Source organism: Schistocerca piceifrons, chromosome 2 (genome assembly GCF_021461385.2).
Source record: "Schistocerca piceifrons isolate TAMUIC-IGC-003096 chromosome 2, iqSchPice1.1, whole genome shotgun sequence".
Taxonomy (NCBI): domain Eukaryota; kingdom Metazoa; phylum Arthropoda; class Insecta; order Orthoptera; family Acrididae; genus Schistocerca; species Schistocerca piceifrons.
In genome coordinates, this window is record NC_060139.1 from 773,688,698 (window position 1) to 773,704,556 (window position 15,859).

The 15,859-nt window shown below is 45.0% G+C and overlaps 1 protein-coding gene across 1 annotated transcript in view; it reads right to left on the reverse strand.

Annotated features, from left to right (window-relative positions):
- LOC124775842 (T-box transcription factor TBX20-like) overlaps positions 1-15,859 on the reverse strand; it is a 235,516-nt gene that overhangs the window by 124,358 nt on the left and 95,299 nt on the right. Inside the window, exon 2 of the mRNA XM_047250677.1 lies at positions 5,648-5,921. Within this exon, the coding sequence (XP_047106633.1) occupies positions 5,648-5,921 (274 nt within the window). The remainder of the gene's footprint in view (positions 1-5,647; positions 5,922-15,859) is intronic.

Below are 15,859 nucleotides of genomic sequence, written 5' to 3' on the forward strand. Positions count from 1 at the left end.
GATTTCCTCACATCGAACACAAGGAATATGAACCCACAGCTTCATAACAGTGAAATACACTCATCAGCGAGAATATTTTGACTATGCAACATCGGCACACGAAAGAGCTGCAAGGATTTTTACAAATCACTAATCTGTATCACAACATATCGACAGCGTCTATTCTGTACAGAGCCACATTAACAGGCTCTTTTACTGTCCTTAAAAAATATGGGGCGTGAAATGAGATCGGGTGTAGGTAGGTCTTCATCTAGGTGATTACTGCGTGATTCACACTTAACGTTTTGGCAGACGGTTTATAGAAGCACTTTCAGATTATTTCTAAACCGTTCCACTCTTAAATATCGCATGGGAAAAATGAACACCTAAATCTTGCCGTGCGAGCGCTGTTATCTCTTGTTAGACGATCGTTTCTTCCTATGTAGATAGGAGTCAACAAAATATTTCTGCGTTCGGAAGGCAAAGTTTGTTATTTAAATTTCATGAGAAGGTCTCGCGCACAACGAGAAATGCATTTGTTTTATTGATTGACACCCCAGTTTCCTTATCATATCCATGACACTGTCTCCCTTACTTCGCGATTATACAAAATATGATGCCCTTTTTTGTTCTTCTTCGATGTCGTCCGTCGGTCCTGCCTGGCAAAGATCACATAACGCGTAGCAATACTCAAATACATGACGGCTAGCGTAATGCAGCTAGTCTCTTTAGCAGTCTTATTCCATCTTACGAAGTGTACTGCCAATAACACAGACTTTGGTCCACCTTCCCCACAACATTTCGTTCCGTGATTGCTCCGATTTTAGTTGTTTGTAACTGCAATCCCTAGGTATTTAATCTAAAATATTTAAATTGTATTATTTCTCGTGTAATCTATATCTAACGAAATGTTTATTGTACTCATGTGGAGGACTTCACACTTTTTATTGTTTAGTCAACTGGATGACGATAGAGGGCGTCATAGGTCTCTCTGCCCGCGACGGATTCCATCCTTACGTTAGGTGCAGAGAGGCCAGCAGGGAGGGGGGCGGGGGGATAGTCGATAGATTGAGGTTTGCTTGAGACATTCATTAATGAGGTGGACCTATTAACTGAGGGCTACGTCTGCATGCTTAGGGTGGAATGATGCGATCCACACGGGGGCAGCGGATTTGGCTAAAGATAATGAAAGCAACGAGCATGAAGTCCTCTGCGATGATGTGTCTCAGATTTTGTGAGTTGGGTCCTAATGGACGTGGTTTCTGCTGTATACCAAGATTCTCCTCTTGATATAGTTTCGTCTGAATTCCACAGATTTTTTATTAGAACAGCACCTGTCTTGCGGGATACCATGTGAAGATGTATTACGTCATAGGTCTTCCTTGTGTTTATGCACAGCAGGACTTTACTTATAGATGTGATTATACACACTTATTCCCTGTTTTCTCGATTTCCCCTCCTCAGCTGGCTTGGTGCGCTTTCATATTTTGCACCACGGATGTCAGTTTAGTGATTTTCAGACATACGTAAATTACAGTATGTGATCAACAGTATCCGGACACTCCCAAAAACATACTTTTTTTCATATTAGGTGCATTGTGCTGCCACCTACTGCCAGGTACTCCATATCAGCGACTACAGTAGTCATTAGACATCGTGAGAGAGGAGAATGGGGCGCTCCGCGGAACTCACGGACTTCGAGCTTGGTCAGGTAATTGGGTGTCACTTGTGTCATACTTCTGTACACGAGATTTGACACTCCTAAACATACATAGGTCCACTGTTTCCGATGTGATAGTGAAGTGGAACCGTGAAAGCACAAGTACAGCACAAAAACGTACAGGCCGACCTCATCTGTTGACTGACAGAGACCGCCGACGGTTGAAGAGGGTCGTAATTTGTAATAGGCAGACATCTATCCAGGCCATCACACAGAAATTCCAAACCGCATAAGGATTCACTGCAGGTACTACGACAGTTAAGTGGGAGTTAAGAAAACTTGGATTTTATGGTCGAGTGGCTGCTCATAAGCCACACATCACGCCGGTAAGTGCCAAACGACGTCTCGCTTGGGATAAAGAGCGTAAACATTGGACGAGTGAACAATGGAAAAACGTTGTGTGACGTGACAAATCACGGTACACAATGTGGCGATTAGATGGCAGGGTGTGGGTATGGTGAATGCCCGGTGAATGTCATCCGCCAGCATGTGTAGTGGCAACAGCAAAATTTGGAGGCGGTGGTATTATGGTGTGGTCATGTTTTCCATGGAGGGGGCTTGCACCCGTTGTTGTTTTGTACAGCGCTATCACAGCACAGACCTATATTGATGTTTTAAGCACCTTCTTGCTTACCACTGTTGCAGAGCAATTCAGGGATGGCAATTTCATCTTTCAACACGATCGAGCACCTTCTCATAATGCACGGCGTGTGGCGGAGTGGTTACACGACAATAGCATCCCCCTAATGGACTGGCCTGCACAGAGTCCTGACCTGAAGTGTGAAGAACACCTTTGGGATGTTTTGGAACGCCGACTTCGTGCCAGGCCCACCGACCGATATCGATATCTCCCCTCAGTGCAGCACTCTGTGACGAATGGGCTGCCATTCCCCAAGAAATCTTCCAGCACCTGATTGGACGTATGCCTTCGAGAGTGGAAGCTGTCATCAAGCCTAAGGGTGGGCCAACACCATATTGAATTCCAGCATTAGCGATGGAGGGCACCATTAACTTGTAAGTCATTTTCAGCCAGGTGTCCGGACACTTTTGACCACATAGTGTATGTAACTGTATGGCAATGCTGACACAAATGAGATTTTATATGTCGACGTTACATTTCCTACTGTATATACGAGAGCGTGTTATAAAGTAATGTATCCGAATTTTTATGTAAAAACTATTAAAGCTTTTTAAATAGAACGAACTGTTAATAACGTTCCAGACCTTCACTCTTCGTGTGTACATATTTATTTCTCAACATAGTCACTCTGGCGGCCAATACAATTATGCTAATGAGATACCTGTTTGTTGATACAGCCATTGTAGAATGTTTTTTGACGGAATCATTACCCACCTACGCTTGAACCGCTCCATCACTATCAAAGTGAAGTCTTTGAAGGCGTTCACTATGTTTTGGAACGGATGAAAATCGGATGGGGCCAAGTCGGGACTGTATGGAAGATGATCGATGACAGTGCACCCAAGGCGATGGATTGTTGCTGGTGTCGGAGCACTCATGTGTCGTTTTACATTGTCGTACTGAAGGAGGGGTGTTCCATGTGTGGACTAACTCATCGAATTCGAAATTCGATTACAGCACGCTCTTTCTCAAGCAGTGACACAGTTACGTGACACACCGTCATGTTACATGCCAAAATTCGAAGCCCTCCAGCGGGAAAGAGCTGCAAATATGTAGACATGTAAATAACGTTTGCTTTATTTAGGAATCTTCAAGAATTTTCAGGTAAAAATTTGGAGGCACGCTGTCGTAAAACACAGCTGTAGGCTGTGATTATGTTCACTTGCCTGACTTTGTAACCACATGTGGGCTTGTAAATTCATTTGCATGCTATATAGTTACACAGAGATTATTTGAATGTACGTACTAGGCTGTACATTATGTTAACTTGACATCTCTGCCATTTGTACTTTTGTTTAAGTTCTTCTACGCCTACTAAATATTTTATTCTGTCTGCGCGTTGGTGTGTTTACAGGGTGCCTGATAATGACTAAAAAGTCGGTATTGGTCAACAGCAAATAAAATTCTACGGCCCGTAATGGATAATGTTTTCACTGGAAAGATATATTCATCATCCTATCTCTTGTTTGTTGTCGGAAAGCGACGTCGATACCGCCAACGAAAAATACAACGTTAGAGGCGCAAAGAGGTGGCAAAGAGAGGCAAATCACGATAGGTGGCACTCCTGACGCCACCTATAGCCCTAAAGGCATTGGCAGTAGCGGCTGGGAGCTCCAGTGTACATCATTCGCCGAGTGATGACTGTACCCTTAAACCTCGAGACTCACTTGGCTGTCTGCTACGGTATTAGACTTCCCAGTGCTCTAAGGCTACGATAACTGGTCAGCAAAGTCTGAGACTGACTTTTCTCCGTAGCTTCCTTGATAGTTTCCTACCTGTACTACAAATATTTGAAAAGAGCGTGTTTTTATGTATAATGCCCGTAGACGGTAGGTTGGTAGTAATGCTATACTTTGTAGACGCTCCTTGCATTTCGCATACCAAACAGTGGTACTGAAGCCAGAGGAGAAGTACGGCACAACAAAGTTCCGCCATCGTTTAAACCATACAGCCACTGAAACTTGCGAAATGCTGCAGCAAGCGTACGGTGAAGATGGACAGCCTATTCCAATAGTGTTAGGTGGTTCAAGCAGTTCCAAGAAGGCTGACTTGTCTGTGTTAGGCAAGGTAGGTCTGATCTTTCGGCTCCTGCTGTGACTGAATTAAACATCAACACAGCTTCTGTGACTGTCCGTGAGCATAGGCGGATAACATTACGTAAGCTCAGTGAACTGCTGAGAATTTCACGTGGAAACATCTGTATGATTATGCATGATCATCTCCATGTGACCCGTGTTCGTGCCCGTTGGATGCCACGTCTGTAGACTCCCGAACAAAAGGTTATGCCAACGGGGATAAGCCATAAAGTGCTGCGCCTCTTTGCCGATGGAGGGGAAACTATGACCGATGAGGAGTCAAGGCTGCATCATTATGATGCTGAAGGAAAATGTACCAGTACAGTGTGGAAATCGCCAGGTTCTCCAACACCAAAACAGGCTGAAGTCCTTCCATCTGCACGGAAAGTGTCACGGAATGGAATGATTTCCAAGCATGCAGTTCCACACCACACTAGTGTTACAGCAACATACTACACGGCTAAACTGAGGAAGCACAGTGCTAGGAAACGAAAAGAACTTTCTTGGTTTCTGTGGCTGCTTCATCATGACAATGCATGGCCCCACCTCGCAAATCAAGTCATGCAGTTTATGGTGCAATACGGCATTACCTGTGTACCGCATCCGCCCTGTAGCTCCGATCTAGCTCACTGGGGTTTTTCTTCCTTTTTTATTCCCATCACTAAAGGCAAAGCTTCCAGGCATTTGATTTGAGACGACTGGAACAGTGCTCAAGGACAATGAGGCGATAGTCAAGAAACCGACTAAGAATTGCCTGCACTATGAGTTCGAGGACTGGCAGAGACACTATAAAATGTGCGTTCAGGTAGAAGGAAAGCATTTCGAAACAGATCATGTAAACATTGAAATGGAGAAGTAAACATCTGTGAAAAAATCAGTCTAAGCCTGTGCTGATAAGGACTTTCTGGTATAATTCTTCTCTCATCAAGTTTGGCTGCTCACAGCGACTCGCCTAGTGTACGCTGTTTCGTTAACTGCAGATTGTTTTGTGGCTATTTGATTGTGTATTTAATAGACGCTGAGCGCATTTTTGCGGGATGTCGAACAAGCGTGTTCAAAACTATCTGCTTTACAATTAAGCAGCTGGAGGGCGTGCCCTCGAGTGTTAGGCTTCAGGGCGTTCGAATCGAAGTAGTGAGACAGTTCTGTCTAGAGACTAAACAGTTATTCGCCCAGCAGCCCACGACCCTACTCGTGCAGTAGAGATGAACGCTCTTGAACGAGGAGACTTACGTGTCCGTGCTTGTCCATCTCGTTGTTGGTGAGCTTGACCTTCTCGAAGGAGACGACCTGCTTGCGCAGCTGCTCGCCGGTGAAGGGCGAGTCTGGGTGCATGTAGAGGCGGCAGGGCGCGGGCGGATCCGCCTTGCCGGCCACCAGCCACGACGAGCGGTGGTAGGCGTACCGGTAGCGCTTGTTGTCCACCGGCACGATGTCCATCAGCACCGCGTACCGCTGCTCGGCGCGCACGCCCGTGAACGACACGCGGCACGTCGGGAACATGCGCCTGCAACAGCGCACGCCGCAACCCTTACGTACAAAGTAAGTTACACCTAAAGCGAATTTACGGGGAGTAGCTAAAACTTGGAGGGGATTTCTTGAAAAACAAATTGATGACAGTAACTACACCGAAGCGCCCAAGAAACTGGTGTAGGCATGCGTATTCAAATACATAGATATGTTAACAGGCAGAATACGGCGCTGCGGTCGGCAAAGTTTATAAAACACAAGTGTCTGGTGCCGTTGTTAAATCGGTTACTGCTGCTACAATGGCAGGTTATCAAGATACAAGTGAGTTTGAACGATGTATTATAGTCGGCGCACGAGCGATGGGACACAACATCGCCAATGTAGCGATGAAATGGGGATTTTCCCGTACGGCCATTTCACGAGCGTACTGTGAATATCAGGAATCCGGTAAGACATCAAATCTCCGACATCGTTGTGGCCGGAGAAAGATCCTGCAAGAACGGGACGAATGACGACTGAAGATAATCGTTCAGCGTGACAGAAGTGCAATCCTTCCGCAAATTGCTGCAGGTTTCAATGCTGGGCCATCAACAAGTGTCAACCTGCGAACCATTCAACGAAACATCATCGATATAGGCTTTCGGAGTCGTAGAGCCACTCGTCTACCCTTGACGACTGCACGACACAAAGCTTTACGGTTCGCCTGGGCCCGTCAACACCGACACTGGACTGTCGATGACTGGAAACTTGCTGCCTGGTTGGACGAGTCTTGTTTCAAAATGTACCGAGCGGATGGACGTGTACGGGTATGGAGACAACCTCACGAATCCATGGACCCTGCATGTCAGCAGGGGATTGTTCAAGCTGGTGTAGGTTCTGTAATGGTATGGAGTGTTTGCAGTTGGAGTGATGTGGGACTCCTGATACAATTAGATACGGCTCTGACATGTGACACGTACGTAAGCATCCTGTCTCATCACCTGCATCCATTCATGTCCATTGTGCATTCGGACGGATTTGGGGCTATTCCAGCAGGACGATGCGACACCCCATACGTCCAGAATTGCTACTGAGTGGCTCCAGGATGACTCCTCTGAGTTTAAACACTTCCGACGGCCACCAAACGCCCCAGACATGAACATTATTGAGCATATCTGGAAAGCCTTGCAACGTGCTGTTCCGAAGAGATCCCCACCCCCTCGTACTCTTGCGGATTTGTGGACATCTCAGGATTCATGGTGCCAGTTTCCTCCGGCTCTACTTCAGACATTAGTCGAGTCCACGCCACGTCGAGCTGCAACATTCTGCGTGCTCGCGGGGGCGCTTCACGACATTAGGCAGGTGTACCAGTTTCTTTGGCTCTTCAGTGTATATTGTACGGAAATGACATGAAACGACAAAACACGGCGTCGAAATTGTGTGGGGTCAAATCTGCTGCTAGGCAACTCTTTCGCCACCAGATGTTACTTTCAAAATGTGTAAGACAAACGTAATTTGATCCTGGATGTACACTGAGATGATAAAACTCATGGGATACCTTCTAATATCGTGTCGGACCACCTTTTTCCAAGCGTAGTGGGGCAACTCGACGTCGCACGGAGTCAATAAGTCGCCGGAAGTCCCCTGCAGAAATGTTAAGCCATCCTGCCTCTATAACTGTTCATAATTGCGAAAGTATTGGCGGTTCAGGATTTTGTGCATGAAATGACCTCTAGAGTACGTCTACATCTACATCTACATGGATACTCTGCAAATCACATTTAAGTTCCATAAACATTCAATGGGATTCATGTCGGGCGATCTGAGAGGCCAAAACATTCGCTCGAATTGTACAGAATGGTCTTCGTTTGGCAATATGAAGTCCACGAATGGCTGCAAATGGCCTCCAAGTAGTCGAACATGACCATTTCCAGTCAATGATCGGTTCATATGGACCAGATGACCCAGTCCTTTCCATGTGATCACAGCCCACACAGTTATGGGGCCACCACCAGATTCCACAATACGTTCTTGACAACCTGGATCCGTGACTTCTTGGGGTAGGGCCGCACTCGAATACTACCATCAGCTCTTACCAAATGAAATCGGGAATGACTTGACCAGGCCACGATTTTCCAATCGTCTAGAGTCCAACCGATACGGTCACGAGCCCAGGAGAGGCGCTGCGGGCCATGTCCTGCTGTTAGCAAATGCATTCACATCGATCGTCTGCTACCATACCCCATTAACGCCAAATTTCGCCACACATTCCTAACGGATTCGTTCGTCGTACTTCCTACATTTATTTCTGCGTCTACTTCAAGCAGTGATGCTTGTCTATTGGCACTTAACTCTACGCAATAGCAGCTGCTCTTGGTCGTGAAGTGATGGCCGTTGGCCACTGCGTTGTCCGTGGTGAGAGGTAATGCCTGAAATTTGATACTCTCGGCACGCTCTTGACACTGTCGATCTCAGAATATTCAATTCCGTAACGATTTCCGAAATGGAATGTCCCATGCGTCAAGCTCCAACTACCATCCACGTTCAGAGTCTGTTAATTCCGGTCATGCTGCTATAATCACAACCTTTTCACATCAACCACCAAAGTACAAATGACAGCTCCGTCAATGCAATGTGATTTTGTATCATGTATACGCGATATTACTGCACCTGCATATGTGTATATCGCTACCCTATGACTTTTTTGTCACCTCAGTGTATAAGACGCGATCAAAATGTTTCCGTCTGAGGGAGTTGCTGCAGAGTGTATGCCACACTGCGCGATGCGTGTGTACAGTGTGTTACAAAAAGGTACGACCAAACTTTCAGGAAACATTCCTCACACACAAAGAACGAAAATATGTTATGTGGACATGTGTCCGTAAACGCTTACTTTCCATGTTAGAGCTCATTTTATTACTCCTCTTCAAATCACATTAATCATGGAATGGAAACACACAGCAACGGAACGTACCAGCGTGACTTCAAACAAATGTTCAAAATGTCCTCCGTTAGTGAGGATACATGCATCCACCCTCCGTCGCATGGAATCCCTGATGAGCTGATGCAGCTCTGGAGAATGGCGTATTGTATCACAGCCGTCCACAATACGAGCACGAAGAGTCTCTACATTTGGTACCGGGGTTGCGTAGACAAGAGCTTTCAAATGCCCCCATAAATGAAAGTCAAGAGGGTTGAGGTCAGGTGAGGGTGAAGGCCATGGAATTGGTCCGCCTCTACCAATCGATCGGTCACCGAATCTGTTGTTGAGAAGCGTACGAACACTTCGACTGAAATGTGCAGGAGCTCCATTGTGCATGAACCACATGTTGTGTCGTACTTGTAAAGGCACATGTTCTAGCAGCACAGGTAGAGTATCCCATATGAAATCATGATAACATGCTCCACTGAGCGTAGGAGGAAGAACATGGGGCCCAATCAAGACATCACCAACAATGCCTGCCCAAACGTTCACAGAAAATCTTCTCTGACGCTGACATTAGGGTTATCGTCAACTGCACGAAGAATTGCCTCGTCCATTGCAGGTGTCCTCGTCGTTCTAGGTCTTCCCCAGTCGCGAGTTAAAAAATGGTTCAAATGGCTCTGAGCACTATGGGACTCAACTGCTGAGGTCATTAGTCCCCTAGAACTTAGAACTAGTTAAACCTAATTAACCTAAGGACATCACAAACATCCATGCCCGAGGCAGGATTCGAACCTGCGACCGTAGCGGTCTTGCAGTTCCAGACTGCAGCGCCTTTAACCGCACGGCCACTTCGGCCGGCGCGCGTCATAGGTTGGAATGTTCCGTGCTCCCGAAGACGCCGATCAATTGCTTCGAACGTCTTCCTGTCGGGACACCTTAGTTCTGGAAATCTGTCTCGATACAAACGTACCGCGCCAAGGCTATTGCCCCGTGCTAATCCATACATCAGATGGGCATGTGCCAACTCCGCATTTGTAAACATTGCACTGACTGCAAAACCACTTTCGTGATGAACACTAACCTGTTGATGCTACGTACTGATGTGCTTGATGCTAGTACTGTAGAGCAATGAGTCGCATGTCAACACAAGCACCGAAGTCAACATTACCTTCCTTTAATTGGGCCAACTGGCGGTGAATCGAGGAAGTACAGTACATACTGACGAAACTAAAACGAGCTCTAACAAGGATATTAAGAGTTTCCGGACACATGTCCACATAACATCTTTTCTTTATTTGTGTGTGAGGAATGTTTCCTGAAAGTTTGGCCGTACCTTTTTGTAACACCCTGTATAAGCACCGATATGTAAGCAAGGGGTTAGTGTGACATTTGTGTGTTTGCGACGTCATTGAGGCAAATGCAGGAAACGTGAATTATGGAGTTCTTTCACCGAGGAAAAGACGGAAAAATCAGTTAACATATATTGTTATTCCTAATGTTTAATTCATTCTCTACTCACATCATAAATTTATAATTTCTGTTATTAACATGGGCTATTAACGTTTTGTGGTCACAAATCTTTACTTCCCAGAATTACTGCTGTGCACGAAACACTGCAAATGTATGACATTTATACTGCTTAACTACAGTATGAATGGTGTCTTAGCCAACGCTCAGTAAGATATTCGATGGACGGCCACACGTGTTATTTGGTCTTTCACGCACAATGTGTCGACGACAATACTTTGAAAGTCCTCCTTTCCCCGTCCATGATAGTATGTCTCACCGGACATTAGGGTCCAATTTAGGCCTGGAGGCGACACTTTGCCGTCTGGCGCAGCGCGCTAATGGATGCACGGCCAGCGACGTCGCGAGCCGTCTAATAACACACATTAGCCGGCCCGTAACGCCGCCGCCGCCGCTGCTGCCTCACACGACGCACAGCTCACGTGCTGACCATCAAATGGCCCGCCGTTTCTTCCAGCAACGCCTCTGCTGTATCGTCACACGAATCTCGCGACGAATAGGAGAATTCTCCACATAGGTACCTCATCCTAGGTATCATCCTCATGACTCCGCACATACTATAGTCTCTGTGTAAGGACAGAAACGTACATAAACACACACACATACACACACTCGCAACCACACACGAGAGTACCTGGCCTTAGCTGGGTATGCATTCATTCCAATCTTCAATTAGTCCATCTCCTCCTTCGCCTCTATCAATCTCCTCCTCCCCCTCTCTATGTCCATTTCTTCCTCCCCCCCCCCCTCCTTCTGTCTATCCATCATCCCCTCGCCCTCTCTCTGTCCATCTCCCCCTCTTCTTTTTCTGTCCATTGCCCTCTCCCTCTCTGTGTACATCTCTTCCTGCTTCCTATCTTTGTGTGTCTCATTCTCCCCCCTCTCAGTTCATTCATCTCCTCCTACCCTCTCACACTTCCACGCTATCACCCCTATCCCAGTATGAGGTTGCTGATCCTTAGCCCCACATATCTCTTTCCAGATACTAAGTAGTAGGTGTATCAGCTTTGGTTGAAATCAATCCTGGGACTTTGCCCACGTACGTGCATTTCACATTTATTTAACATATTTGCACAGACTGGAACCCATAGTTGAGCTGTAACTCCAGCGAATTTCGCCCTGCAGTTTCGTTTACACTCGGCTCAATGTTTATGACGTCATATCTCTTGCACTATGACTCGTGCATGGATATAATTTTGCAGCTACATTCAGTGGTATACGTGAATACGGCCTGCAAAATGAGTCACAGTTAATATTGAAGAGATAATAAATGAAAACGTCTTGCCTGATGTAAAAGTTTTATTGTACGAAAATCATTTTATGGCCGTTCCCAGCGAAAAGACGTTAAGGTTTGAAATTATGTTCAAAGTTTGTTGCAAACTTAGTAGTACTCTCACTCTGAAATACTGGGTGTAAAAAGTCTGAAAACTCGCGTGTCGCTGGTTACACTTCTTTTTCATCTCTGGGCTGCTCCGTATGACAGAAAGGTGGTTCTTAACCCCACTGGGATTCTTCCCGGACGGTAAATGACATGTGTACCAAGTTTGATTGAAATCGGTATCCTTTTGAACCTGCTTACTGTATCCATTTCTTGGCCTACTTCTACAATTTTGACCACTCCCTCCTCTCCCCCTCCCCCTTCCATACGTCCCTCCAATGCTTAGTTGGTGAAAACTTGACGGCTCAGAATTTGTCCTATCCACCAACCCCTACTTTTTTGTCAAGTTATAGCATAGTTTCTTTTGGCTCTGAGCACTATGGGACTTAAATTCTGGGGTCAGCAGTCCCTTAGAACTTAGAACAACTTAAACCTAACTAACCTAAGGACATCACACACATCCATGCCCGAGGCAGGATTCGAACCTGCGACCGTAGTGGTCGCGCGGTTCCAGACTGTAGCGCCTAGAACCGCTCGGCCACCCCACAGTTTCTTTTCTTACCAGTTCTATTCAGTACCTTCTCATTGGCTACATGTTCCAGCCACATTATCTTCAGCATTCTTTTATAGCATCACATTTCAAAAGCTTTTATTCTCTTCTTGTCTGAATTGTTTATTGTACAAGTTTCACTTCCGCACAAGGCTACACTCCACACAATCACCTTCAGTAAAGACTTTCTTAATTTGTATTTCTATTCGATGGTAACAAATTTCTCTTCTTCAGAAACTCTTTTCTTGCCATTGCCAATCTACATTTTACGCCCTCTCTCCTTCAGCCATCATCAGCTGTTTTACTACCCAAAGAGCAAAACTCTTCTACTACTTTCTTAATCTAATTCCCTCAACATCGCCCGATTTAATTAGACTACATCCGATTACCCATGTCTTGATTTTGTCGATGCTCATCTTATATCTACTACCCATTCAGCTCAAGTGCGCTTCCAAGTTCTTTGCTGTCTCTGACAGAATTACAGTGTCATCGGCAAATCTCAAAGTTTTATTTCTTATCCCTGAGCTTCAATTCCTTCTCAAAATTTTTGTTCGGTTTCTTAACTGCTTGCTCAATGTATATATTGAATAACATCAGGGACAGGCTGCACCGTGTCTCATTTCTTTCTCAAAATGCTTCCCTTTCCTGCCCCTCGAATTTGACTGCTTCCGTCTGGTTTCTGTACAAGTTGTATATAACCTTTCGTTCCTTCTCTTTTGCCCCTGCTACCTTCAGAATTTCAAGGAGTGTATCCCAGTCAGGCTTATCAACTCTAACAAAATGGAGTCAATTTAAATGGTTTTCTGCGGGCTGTACCCTACATTACCTTTTATTGTTTATTTATATATTATTGTTTACATCCAGTCTCACGCTCTACATCCTCAGCTCGATTTCTTCTTGTAGGTACTAATTTTACAAAAATTGGGTAAGATCATTAGTGAACCATCCTTAAGAAATTTGGGTATGAGAGAAATACGATGGTCTAGAGTACTTATGATCGATTCTGAGATGTTTGACGGTTTTACGTTTCCCACTCGTTAAATTTATAGTGCTTTATGACTTAAGGCTGAATACCTGGAATGTGACTCACGGAGCAATGGCATTATGATCAAGATCTGCAGAAGACTATCCATTCTGAATGGCTAAGATGGATGGGATGACACCTCTGATACTTGGACTAGGGTGTACCCTGCGTGGCTCAAGTGGAAAAGCTAGAATCAAAAATGGGTCAAATGGCTCTGAGCACTATGGGACTCAACTGCTGAGGTCATTAGTCCCCTAGAACTTAGAACTAGTTAAACCAAACTAACCTAAGGACATCACAAACATCCATGCCCGAGGCAGGATTCGAACCTGCGACCGTAGCGGTCTTGCGGTTCCAGACTGCAGCGCCTTTAACCGCACGGCCACTTCGGCCGGCGAAGCTAGAATCCTTTGGGATAAAAAGATAGAAAGATCCCCCTCCCCCACCCCCCTTCCAACACACAATCGTCCCAGGCATGAAAAAGCAGAGAAAGATCACTCGTACGCTGGAGATACAGACACGTGGGAGGTCAACAGAATAGTGGACCGACACCATAAAGTGTGATTTAAAACACGAAGATGTCAACAAACGAACGAAATTAGGGCGATATAGCAGAGCAACGGATCCCGTATGTGCGTAAAAAACGGTAACAAAGAGAGAGAGAAGAGCAGGTAGGATATGATTGACTGATGTCTGTTTCTATGATAAAGAGCACTTAACATTAAGAAATTTGTTTCATTCTCTTTAAAATAAATGCACCATTTCTGGAAGAGACCGACGCTGAAGTGGTTTGTTAGTTGATAAGTAAACGGCGACGTGAAAATAAAGTTTGTAAATTGGTAATGCTAGTATGAACTTTAACAGTCTCTATATCTCATAGTGTTATCGTATTTTGTCGGAATTCTGCATATTTCTTCCCTGAGGGAGTCTTTCTCCCCGATTTTTTTAAAATCTATTTTTCTTGTTTTAGGCTTAAAATGTTATTGTAGTGTCCATCCCAAGTTCGCTAGAAACTCTGTTCTCGAGTTACAAGGCGACTTGTGAAGAAATGTCTCTGAAAACCACTCACGGCGGGAAAAATAATCGACATATCACTTCAACTGCACTATGGATATCACGAACGTGCTCGAACTTTAGAGCTGAGCATCCTGTTACAACTTCTGCACAAAAACGGACGAAAAGCGTGTCGAGCGAGCAGAGCGATGGGTGATACAAGCCGCCAAAAAGGCCCGCAGGACCACAATGGCCACGAAGAATGTGGAGATACGGAGGAGGATCACTTTTTGTATCTGGAAGGACTACTGTATGGTCCAGGGATCGCCAACTAGCAGTATTTTTAACTCAACCACAAAAAATATAACCCTAAAGTTTAAACGCGTCTTTTCCGAAACCGTGTTTTTCAAATTGGAGCGAAAGATAAGCTGAGAACAGGACGTTCGATTTTGATCTGCATTTGATACTGGCACTCTAAACTGAATTATATCGGAGCACTTAGCCGTTTTGCGTAATCTTCAAAAGTCTAATTTCGGGCTGGCCGGTGTGTCCGTGCGGTTCTAGGCGCTTCAGTCTGGAACCGCGTGACCGCTACGGTCGCAGGTTCGAATCCTGCTTCGGGCATGGATGTATGTGATGTCCTTAGGTTGGTTAGGTTTAAGTAGTTCTAAGTTCTAGGGGACTGATGACCACAGATGTTAAGTCCCATAGTGCTCAGAGCCATTTGAACCATTTTCTAATTTCGGTACACGCTTTTGTCTCGATTTTGTGGGCGAAGGAAATGATATTTATTTCAACAAATCACCGTTTTTTTGAACTTAACTTTTTTCAGTTAACCTATGAAATCTGATATAAAATATATTGAAAACGACTTTTACAAGATTATTTTGTTACAGGTTCAATAGGAGGGCTTCGGGAATTGCCGTAGTTCCTCAATGTTCCGGTTGGAAAGGTTCCTTCCCTCTGGCCCAGCGGTTACAGGGAGCGTCCCATGGGGACACAAAAACGATTTCTTAAAGACAAAAGTGTAAGAAATAACGCTATATCATCAGATTTAGCATTGGCTTTTATTTTATTTAAAAAAAGCCACGAAAATCACCTATTTCTCATACGTTCAAGAGGGCTTAACCCTCAACTATTTCTTTGTTCTTAAAGGCATTCTTATTTGCGATTGCATGAGAAACAATAAATTAACGAGATATTTAACGAGAATTCGCTAGGTTTTCTACCTTGTGCTAAGCTTCCGGGATTCTTGGTGCTGTGCAGCATGCTCCCAGAAATAGCTTTAACTAGCTTCAGTTCCCCAGGCCGACCAGTGCTGAAACTGGATAACGTCTCCCAAATATTCCCAGTTCAGTCAGTTATTATTCGCAGTTCTGATTCTCTCTGCACGAAATCTTGCCTGCCGGGTTATTCGGCTGATATGAACGTAGTTCTAGAGCATTTTGAGCAATTATACCTTCATGGTATCTCCTCAAAACTATTGTTGAAAATTTTTCTCCTTGTACCCGCTGAATTTTGCGAAATTTGCGAATATCAGTTCCACCACTTGTTGTTGTTGTGGTCTTCAGTCCAAAGACTAGTTTGATGCAGCTCTG